Raw genomic sequence first — 9,632 nt, forward strand, 5'->3', positions numbered from 1 at the left:
AAATGTTATAGCAATCAAAATGTTAAGTAAAAGTATGGAAGTATTATCAGCAAAATGCATTTAAAGTGCAGTAAAAGTAGTAAAAAGCAGAGTAAACCCGGAGTATGTAATTGTATTGCATTATATTACTGATGCACTAACATGTACAAAGCACTGCATTTCTGTGTCTATTGAAGAGACCTAACATACTCATGGGAACTTTATTCTAGAACAATTCATCTTTTTTTCAAATACTTACATTGTTTGGATGAAATACGTTAAGTAGAAGTATAATGGAAGTACTCAAGGATTTATATTTATCACATAAACACCACAGGACATAAAGTGACACAAAGAAATGTGCAAAATAAAGACAACAAAAACCCATTTTGCTATATAAAAGGGCAGTTTCTTTTTCATTAAGAGAATATAATGCTGCACTACAAGCTTACCCCTTTCTAAAACTGTTGAAATTAATTTGAATATATTGTGCTGACAAGTGCAGAATCCATCTGTACAAGAAATCAAAATGTGCAAAAGTCAACTATCATCATGATTTGGCAGGGGCGTCGTTAGGCCTATTTTCTTCAGCCCCCCCAAATAATTTGGCATTATTGGATTTAAAAAAAAAATAAAAAATTAAACTATTGTTTCTCACATGGACAAGTTATTTATAACTCTAACATGCTACATATGTGCGTGCGTTCTGGTTTGTATGTTTTCTCCCCCTTCAAATTACAATCCAATAGCCTATCATCATACTTAACGATGTAAAGTTGACACTGTCAGGTCCATTCTCCATCCATTGTGTGCGGTCCCTTTAAGAATTAGGATTTGGGAGTGACGCGGATATCAAAGCTAGTTTATCCGTCTTTCCTTTACAAGCAGGAAAATTATTTCTCTCTTTATTTGAGAAAAGTTCATATTTGTGTTGTCAAATTTCACTATGACCCTGAAATTCTGTCTCTTGTGTTATCATATACTGAATGCAAGCAAAACTACAGAGCAAAATCACACTCTTTCTGATTGAACCAATCTATGAACTGTCTGAAACAATGGATATTACACGGCCCCAAATGGGCCCCAAAAACAATTGCTGTGCATGCCACTCCCCTTGGGGCTAAGCCCCCCCTTTCTTTGTATCCTAGAAACGCCCCTGTGATTTGGTAAGAATTAAAGCCTATGAACGAGTTACTTGAAGGACAAACAGCAGGATGTCTCTTTTTAAGTTTGCACAATATTGTTTGAAAGCCACAATATGAGAGAGTTGTCCCATGTTAGACACTGTCTCCATGAGTAAAACGGAAGTAAAACACAACCCGCTGGAGCTACTGTAAAAAACAAAACGAACCAGTCGTCGCTCCCAGACCTCACACCGACCTAGAAGGCGGGTCTACGGCCTCTTTATCCCGCCTCCTGCTCTCCTCTCCTCTCCTGAACGCTGATGTGTTACTAACTTCAGCCTCTATCTCTGACAAAATGGTCAATTTCGGATCCAAACTGCTGCTGCTGCTTCTCCTGGCCTTCCCCTGTGGATTGATATCCTTCGGTAAGTCGTATTGTTCGTTTGAAGCCGACGGTTCGTCTCGTGTCCTCAGTTTAAAAGTTTTTTTAGACAGCCTCACACATACATTGACGTGGCACAGTCACGTAGCTGTTCACGAGCAGCTTTGAGTCTCCGCCGCCGCTTCACTAACCTCAATGTACAGACAGTTGTATCCGCAAGTTTAAATCCATTGTAATAAAGTTGTATCTCGTCTCTTTTACTCTGAAAACGATCGTCTCCAAACAGCTGCTGCGGTGGCAGCGTAAAAAAAAAAACAATGTCTGCCGTGAAAAGCGAAGTTTCACTTTGTGAGCTTTAGAGGTGATTTTAAGAAAAACGAGTGTAGAAGTCTTTGTGGATGCAGCAACAGTTAACGGCTCGCTCCTGCTGGGACACGTCACCATAGATAAGATGGTAACTCACCATATGTTTGTTGGTGTCTCTCAGCTTTCTTCTCCCGCTGACTTACGTTTAAATGGTGACTTTTATTGTCCTGCTGTTTATTTGAAACTGGCAACAAAGTGGTTTGTCTGTAGACACTAATCACAATGTATCAACAGTTAGAGAGTAGACCCAGCCATTCATTTTGCATTGCATTCGAATGACTGTGAACTAGCAGATCAATCCATGCAGCTAAGGCATCGCTTTAAAACGTAGTGCGTATTGATTGGTTTGCAGAATGGCCTTACTGGTGGTGTGTCGTAGTTCATAATGTTTTCACACATTTTTTTTTTTTTCACAGCCACGCTTTTGTTTCTCCACAAAGAAATAGGGCTGGCTGATGTATTCAAACAAAAAAAAGTGATATGAAAGAAAACCTATCAGTAAATGTGGATATGTGTTCATTATCCATGTCGCCCACTAAAAACTGTCAAAAGATTACTGAGAAAATAAAACTACCAAAACGGTTTTAAAACACCAGAAAAACACAATTCATCAGTATTGAGATGGGACACTGCTCCTGGACAATATAATATGGATCAACATTATTTCCTGTGACGGTTAAACCACAACTCTTATATATCGTTGGTGTGTTCTGCAGGCCACGTCTCCGCAGACTCAGACTCTGCTGAGGACATTGCTGAGGACCCAGAAGCTGCAGTAGATGAGGAGGAGGAGGAAGAAGAAGAAGAAGAAGAAGAAGAAGAAGAGGTGCTTGTTGAAGAAGATCAGATGCAACCTGCGGTATGTATGTTTTCATCATGCAGCAGTATAGCCCACCATAGATTTACATGCTGGCTGATCAAGAGATGATGTCATGCGATGTTCCTCCTCAGGAAGGAGACGAAGAAGAGTCTGATGAAGCAGCTGATAAACTGACATCGGCTCACCCTGATGCCGACACAACCATCATCTTCGTGACAGGAGAAGGTGAGCTTTTACAGCATTTACACTAAGTGAATACATCATCCTAGACTTGACAGACGTATACGGCAATTATCTGACTCTTCATCTTATAACTATTTATGCCTTTTACATTATATTTATTTGTATTTATAATTCATTTAGAGTTTACTGCCAATGAAATTGTGAGGTTCCTGGTGGGTTTCACCAACAAGGGAAGTCAGGATTTCACCGTTCAGTCGTTGGAGGCCTCCTTCCGTTACCCACAAGACTTCCAGTTCTACATCCAGAACGTGAGTCTGATCTAAAATAAGAAATTAAATAAAAAACACAGGCAGACATGTGCTACAACTTTTTTTACTTCATGTGAAATCTGATACAAGAAGATGATCATTTGCCGATTTGTTTTCATTATGAGATGTTCAAAAAGTCCTCAATACGTGTCTCAAGGTTTTTGGGGTGTGATTATATGAGTTAAAATATGATTCTGAACAATATAGAGGTTAATAACATAATGCATGTGGTAAATAAAACCCTTACACTTGCACACATGCTCTTTTTATTTTGATGCCAATACATTGATTTCTAGCATTTTTTTTTTACTTGACGTAGAAGATAAGACAAAATGTAAACCATTGAATTTTTACTTGTGTATCTGATGTGTTTGTATTGCAACAAAGTCGGTCTATTAATAATGTGTGTTTTGTGTAGTTCACAGCGTTGCCTCTGAGCACCGTGGTGCAGCCCCAGTCTCAGGCCTCCTTCGAGTACTCCTTCATCCCAGCTCAGCCCATGGCAGGTCGCCCATTTGGTCTTGTTATCCTCCTCAATTATCTTGACACTGAGGTAAAAAGGTTTTTCATTATTTATTTATACAGAAATAGATTTGTGGTGGTGGTGCTTGAGGTCTGTTCAGGTTGAGATGTGGTGCGATGATGTCAGACGCAGGAAGGTTTATCGCATCCCGCCTCAAATTTGATGATTCATGAAAACTAATACCTGAATAAGTCATTGTCAGCAAAGCAGTTTGTCTTTTCATATTCATAAAACAGCTATATTGTCTTTGTATAGTTGGGGTGACTGGTGGCTCCTTACTGTCATTACTTTCTGCCTGCTGAGCTTTGACTCTTGTTTCCATGCTATCAACCAATGATGTGACAGATGCTGAGTCATATTGACATTTTGATTTTATTTTATTTTAAATGCAGCTCTAAAAAAGAAAGTTCTTGAAAGTTCACTTGGAGTTTACGCTTACTAGTTTTATTTATTTTTCTCCAGGGCAACATGTTTCAGACTGCCATCTACAACCAGACTGTCAACATCGTCGAGCTAGACGAGGGACTGGACGGAGAAACGTAAGGCTTTCTATCGCGTGCATACTTGTATGTAAAGGTTGTATGTAATGAAGACGGCACGCTATAAAGTAGCACCAGAATGACTGAATCAGTAGGTTGACATATTAAACCAATTTCTGCATCTCAGTTTGATGTAACTGATGTTTAAATCTAGTTATTTTTGCCCACCTATCACTTGTTTGAAATGTCCCTTAGATGCAGTTATCTAAGGCTTCACAATACCAGCGTTCCCAGACTATTGCAGCACATGCACGAACCTGTAAAAAGGAGGTGTGAAATTGGCACAAAGAGATTAGTTGTCAAAATTGTGCTGCTGGTGCAAGAGGCAGAAACTGTCACCAGCAAATTATTCAAGCAAAGCAAAGTGTTTTGCATCCTAAAATCTCAAAACCACAAATGTTTCAGATACCGGTCATTTCAGGGCACAAAGGGGCCGATTTTGTTAGACTCAGTTGCTGACAAAGGGAGCTGTTTGCTTGAATATTGCTATTTTCTGATGGCTTGTTTGTGCTTCTATATAATATCCATACAGTATTCAATAAGTCGACCGCAGAATATTTAGGAAAGGTGATAGAAATGTTTTCATACATCCATCTTCAACTTGCTTGGTTGCTACAGATATTTAAATATATTGCATCGCCAATATATGGGTATGTAAGTAAAGTAAACTATATTTCAGTCAGTAGCCATGCATCACTTACAGAGTATAGGGTATGCAAAAACACCATGTAGCCGAGGAACTCTTTCATTCATTGCTTTCATTCTGATTCTGTTTTCTTTCTGCAGAATGTCCTTGTACATCTTCCTGGTTGGACTGGGAGCCCTGGTGGTCTTTGGGATGTACCAGGTGCTGGAGACGAGGACGGTATGTGTTTGTCTTCTATCGGCTGCTTTTATTCTTCATGTTAAGATATGTATGTTTGGTCTACGTGATGTAGATGGGATGAGTCATTTCCTCCGTTTTACCACTGCAAATGTAATAGAACGTTTCCCGTGGATAAAGTCAATGGCAGCAAATGGATTAGAGTGCACATTAACAAGTGATTTTGTTTTTCCTTCGACAGGGAGACGTTGATATTGAAGCAGGCTCTTGGATAAAATGTGTGTTTTTTTTTTTTTTTAATTAAACGTGTTGTCTTTCAACTTGTCTTTTGCAGAAAAAGAGAATCTCTGTGAAAATAGAGAAGGGCACTGGTGGGATGAACGATGTGGACATCAGCTGGATTCCTCAGGAGACTCTCAATGTCATGAGTATGTTCAGTTTTATCCCCAACTGTTTCAAGTGATTTGTTCGCTCACATTAGTGTTACACAAATCTGATCTTTGCATCCTGTCTTACAGACAAGGCTTCCCCTAAAGCATCTCCACGGAAAAGAACCAATAGGGCAGCTGGAGCCGATCAATAAAACTCTCCGTTCCCATCCATCATCATCATCATCATACTGTCCATCAGGCTTTCAAAGCTCATTTCCTCGCCGTTGTAACCCGATTCCCATTTACAATGGATCAACATTTCCAACCCGAGCAGCGTGTTCCAGATGTTTGTGTGGATCTCATCCTGCCGGAACGACGACCAGAGAGCATCCTGGACTCTACTGCTCTGATCAGAGCAAGGCCATTTAGACACTAACAGGACCGAACTACAGTCCACTTTGAAAGGGATGTTTTTTTATCAGTACGTGTGTGAAAGGTGATAAAAGATAAACCAATAAGTCATTAAAGTTTTTGTGGGGAAAAAAAAAAACGATTGTGGTACAAACTGCCCCGAAAAGAAAGCAGAATAAATCAACCTGCTGGCTTTATGAATGCTGTCAAGTCATAATTTCATGACTTCTCTATCATGTAAACACCATTGTGCCTTTCTGTGCTGTATTTGCGGTGCCCTGCAAAGATTTAATGTTAAGAAAAAAGTAGATTAAAAGGTTTCCCACTGATACCCCTCTGCTTTTACCATCCAGTCACATACAGCAGGAGGTTTCTAAAAGTAAATGTTTTTCAGTGGAGCAATGGCAGCTGCAATTACAACGTATACTAAACCGTGTTCTCTTGAGGTTTCTGCAGGTTAGGTTACCTGTTGTTTTTCACCGTGTTGTAATGTAACTTCTCCTTGGTTGAGCATTGCAAACTCTTTACTAAGTGCCGTCGAATTGCAAGCAATTTCTTTTGGGAGAAAAATATGTTTTCAAAGACAATAAAAGGGTGAACAAAGTGTATTTTGTCCCATTAGTTGCTTACTTAAAAACTCTATTTCCTAATTATTATACTGTTGTCTTCTGCATTCTCTGACAGTTTGTGGTTCGTGCAATCAACAGCACGCAGTTTCAGTAAATTGTGGATGGTGCCACTTTAGGAATTTTGAAAGGAAATGACATGTAGGGTTGCAACGAACGATTATTTTCATAATCAAATAAATGTTTGGGTCAAAAACAAACAAACATCCGAAACAATAAATAATAGAAAATAATGCAACTTTTAAAATGCACCCGACCTTTGCATTGTGGAGTGGACAGGACTGCATCCGATTTAAACTTGAAACACATGGACTATAATACACTTGTACTATAAGACAGCTATGTGTAGCCTACTATAATAACAAAGAGGAGCTTCGACATTGAGATAACATCAGATATTATCTATAAAATGCGAGATATGTCAGATAACCAGCAGGGGCATCCTGAGAGTCCTCCCTGTGCTACAGGAGTGTTGTTCGGTGGTTCTTCCTCGGGGAGGTGAGAGCTGTCCGGTGCTGAGGGGGGAAGATGAGCTCAGCGCGCGCCGGGGGGGCATGTAACGTCAGCAGTCGGCCGGAGCAGGGAAAGACTGTATACACACCCACTAAGTGTTTATCGCCGCTTAATCACTGATACACGCCGACACACATTAATAATGGGCAGTTAATCGGTTCCGTGTGACTAAGCTCCGCTTTTTTTTCTTACACGATTCACGAGTGCCTCGGCAGCATCCCGCGCCCTCCGCTTGGCTTAAAATGGGATGATATGGGATTTTTCATGTCGACGAAGATCGCAGGGATTCTTGCCTTGGGTAAGATATCACAAGCTGCTCCTCCGGTTGTATTTAGACTGCAAGCCACTTTGGATTGTTTGACACAGATAACTGCCTTACACCTTTTGTTTCCCTGCATCAGAAATGTCACGCCATGATTGCAATCTTTATTTATCTCCATCTGTGTTGCGTGATGGGGATGAGACCTGCACCATGGCTTGTAGTAGCCTACACCCATCGACAATAGAAACTGGGTGTCTGTAGGTGATAGTCTGCTTTTGGCCATGCAAGATCGAAAAATAAAAAAACACCAAACTGATTTCTTTTTTTTTAAACGCCACTTTTACTAATATTTACTGCTTGAATTGTGCTTATTTTGCATTGTCCTCTTGCACAATAGTGCATTATCGACACGTTTTAGCATTTTGTGGAAGAAATGTATGAGATGCAATGTTCGTGATTATTATCAGTGGTAGCATCTGCTTCACAGCCCACTGACATTTGCCTAAAATAAATTTCAGATTACACAGGATTGCAAAAAGGAATGTTAAAAACCCAATCAAAATCAAACATAAATTGAATGAAATACTGTGTTTCTGTGGAAAAAAAGTTGCATGATCATAGTAATCGATGTGGGGAGATGGTAGAGAAAGATAAACCAGACTGTTCCACACACAATAAATTACCAAATTAGAAATAAATTACTTATTTTGCTTGTGCCTATAAACTCAACTAAACCATCATTTCTGTGTGTTTTGCAGTATTCTTGTCCCTGATGGATTCAGGAGACTCCGATGTAGATGTGAAGTGTGAGAACATTTATAAGGACTTTTCTGATTGTGTCCTGGAGCTGGGAGATAGCATGGACAACTATCAGGAGAACGTGACCAGCGAGAGGGGAGTGGAAGCCGTGTGCAGGTGATGATAACTTTATGATTGAGTGAGTGTGTGAACAGCATGCCGCACTCACTTGTGCACATGGGACATCCCCAAAAGGAATCGGTATGTTTTTTACCTAAACAGATAAAGTCGCTTTTAAAAAGAGAAAGCGAGAACTGAAAGACAAAGCAGCTGCGATGGACTGTAATAAAAACAACTTCAGTAAAAGACGACTATCTACAGCACTGTGCAGACAACTGTATTTCAGTTCAAAAAGTATGAAATAGTGCATGATTCAGTGAATGAATACAGACAGGTACAGTATGACGTGTGCATCTCTTGATAAAATGCTGGAGAGAAAAAGAGCAGATGTCAAGATCTCAGAGGGAGAATAGAGAAGTGAATGGTGCTGAGACACTGAGCCATTGTACTAAATAATTTATGACTTTGCTGCAGCAGTAATGAAATTCCGATGACGTTTTTTTGTCATTGTTACGGCATGCACCCTACAACCCCTGCACAGTATGCTTAAGACAAAGATTTACACATAAGCCTTCTGTTGAAAATGGCCCTCTTGCAATATCATCTGCGATATTGTTTCACTCTCTGATGCAGTTGCCATGGTAATTAAAGCTCAGTTTGACTTACTTGAAGCCACCATAACCATCATCACGTCTGACTGATAGATTACTGGCAAGCATCTTAATCCATGACACGTCTGCATGCTGTAGCCAGGATGAATTCTTGCGTGAAATGGCAGATGCAGCGTTGATCTGATGATGCTTTTTGTTTTGTTTTGTCACAGCCACTGGGAAGCCTTCCACACATGTGCCCTCACAGCGCTGTCCGACTGTCAGGAGGAAGTCAGCTCCATCTGGGAGACTCTGAGGCAGGACTCCCTGAAGATGCACTTCCAGGGTAGTCTGTTCGAACTGTGCAACCCCAGCTCCTCGCCCAGCATAAGTTCACCTCTTGCTGCCCTTACCCTGCCCCTGATAGGCGTGCTGATCATGACTGGGCCCAACTGGTTCCCCGTATAAATCGGGGGCGGGGGTGGGGGTGCAGGAGATGAGAGGGGTGATGACGAGGGCCTCAAATTCCTCTGGGTTCGGTCCTCCTGAGTTCAAACTTAAAGCCAAGGATTTAAGAGGGATGAGTGATTAAATAATGAGGATTATTTTGACTCAGAGCCACGCGGGTCTGTGGCTAGCCAATCAATATTTGCTGTAATGAATAATGTTTGAAATCTCCTCAAATACTTCAGCTTGATCCTCCCTGACGTCTAGAAATAGTACTGTATTTGAGAAAACTACATTTCAGCCAACTAATCAGTCCAGGCAGACTAAAGCAAACAAGCCAAGTATTCAAGGGATTTCAGATACAAACAGCCAGACACCTGTGGCTCTGGGTTACCGATATACAAGGAGTGGACACAATATCATGATCACCTTTACAATCTAATGCAATACATACTGTATTTATGAACATTACCATGTTCAGTTTTTGCGGAATCAACTCTGAGGTAA

General features: G+C 40.5%; 2 protein-coding genes across 2 annotated transcripts; both read left to right on the forward strand.

The window, feature by feature from the left end:
• Window positions 1-1,398: 1,398 nt before the first annotated feature.
• On the forward strand, window positions 1,399-6,433 carry LOC142970520 (translocon-associated protein subunit alpha-like). The gene is made up of 9 exons (XM_076110817.1): window positions 1,399-1,528; window positions 2,568-2,710; window positions 2,803-2,896; window positions 3,035-3,162; window positions 3,581-3,715; window positions 4,148-4,224; window positions 5,011-5,089; window positions 5,382-5,475; window positions 5,566-6,433. Exons 1-9 carry the CDS (start codon window positions 1,459-1,461, stop codon window positions 5,628-5,630), a joined length of 885 nt encoding a protein of 294 aa, XP_075966932.1. The 5' UTR covers window positions 1,399-1,458; the 3' UTR covers window positions 5,631-6,433.
• Window positions 6,434-6,998: 565 nt separating this feature from the next.
• LOC142970701 (neuritin-like) lies at window positions 6,999-9,146 on the forward strand. Its single transcript, XM_076111105.1, has 3 exons — window positions 6,999-7,266; window positions 7,989-8,145; window positions 8,912-9,146. The coding sequence occupies exons 1-3, from the start codon at window positions 7,221-7,223 to the stop codon at window positions 9,144-9,146; spliced, it is 438 nt and encodes a 145-aa protein (XP_075967220.1). The 5' UTR covers window positions 6,999-7,220.
• The last annotated feature ends 486 nt before the right edge of the window (window positions 9,147-9,632 follow it).

The sequence above is a fragment of the Anarhichas minor genome, unplaced genomic scaffold, assembly GCF_050575085.1.
Source record: "Anarhichas minor isolate MPS153535 unplaced genomic scaffold, ASM5057508v1 ptg000043l, whole genome shotgun sequence".
Classification (NCBI taxonomy): domain Eukaryota; kingdom Metazoa; phylum Chordata; class Actinopteri; order Perciformes; family Anarhichadidae; genus Anarhichas; species Anarhichas minor.

Coding starts and splice junctions, on each gene's coding strand:
- LOC142970520 (XM_076110817.1), top strand. CDS start 1,459: ATGGTCAATTTCGGATCCAAACTGCTGCTGCTGCTTCTCCTGGCCTTC. Junction 2,897..3,034: donor CATCTTCGTGACAGGAGAAG/GTGAGCTTTTAC, acceptor TAATTCATTTAG/AGTTTACTGCCAATGAAATT. Junction 5,476..5,565: donor GGAGACTCTCAATGTCATGA/GTATGTTCAGTT, acceptor CCTGTCTTACAG/ACAAGGCTTCCCCTAAAGCA.
- LOC142970701 (XM_076111105.1), top strand. CDS start 7,221: ATGGGATTTTTCATGTCGACGAAGATCGCAGGGATTCTTGCCTTGG. Junction 7,267..7,988: donor CGCAGGGATTCTTGCCTTGG/GTAAGATATCAC, acceptor TGTGTTTTGCAG/TATTCTTGTCCCTGATGGAT. Junction 8,146..8,911: donor GGAGTGGAAGCCGTGTGCAG/GTGATGATAACT, acceptor GTTTTGTCACAG/CCACTGGGAAGCCTTCCACA.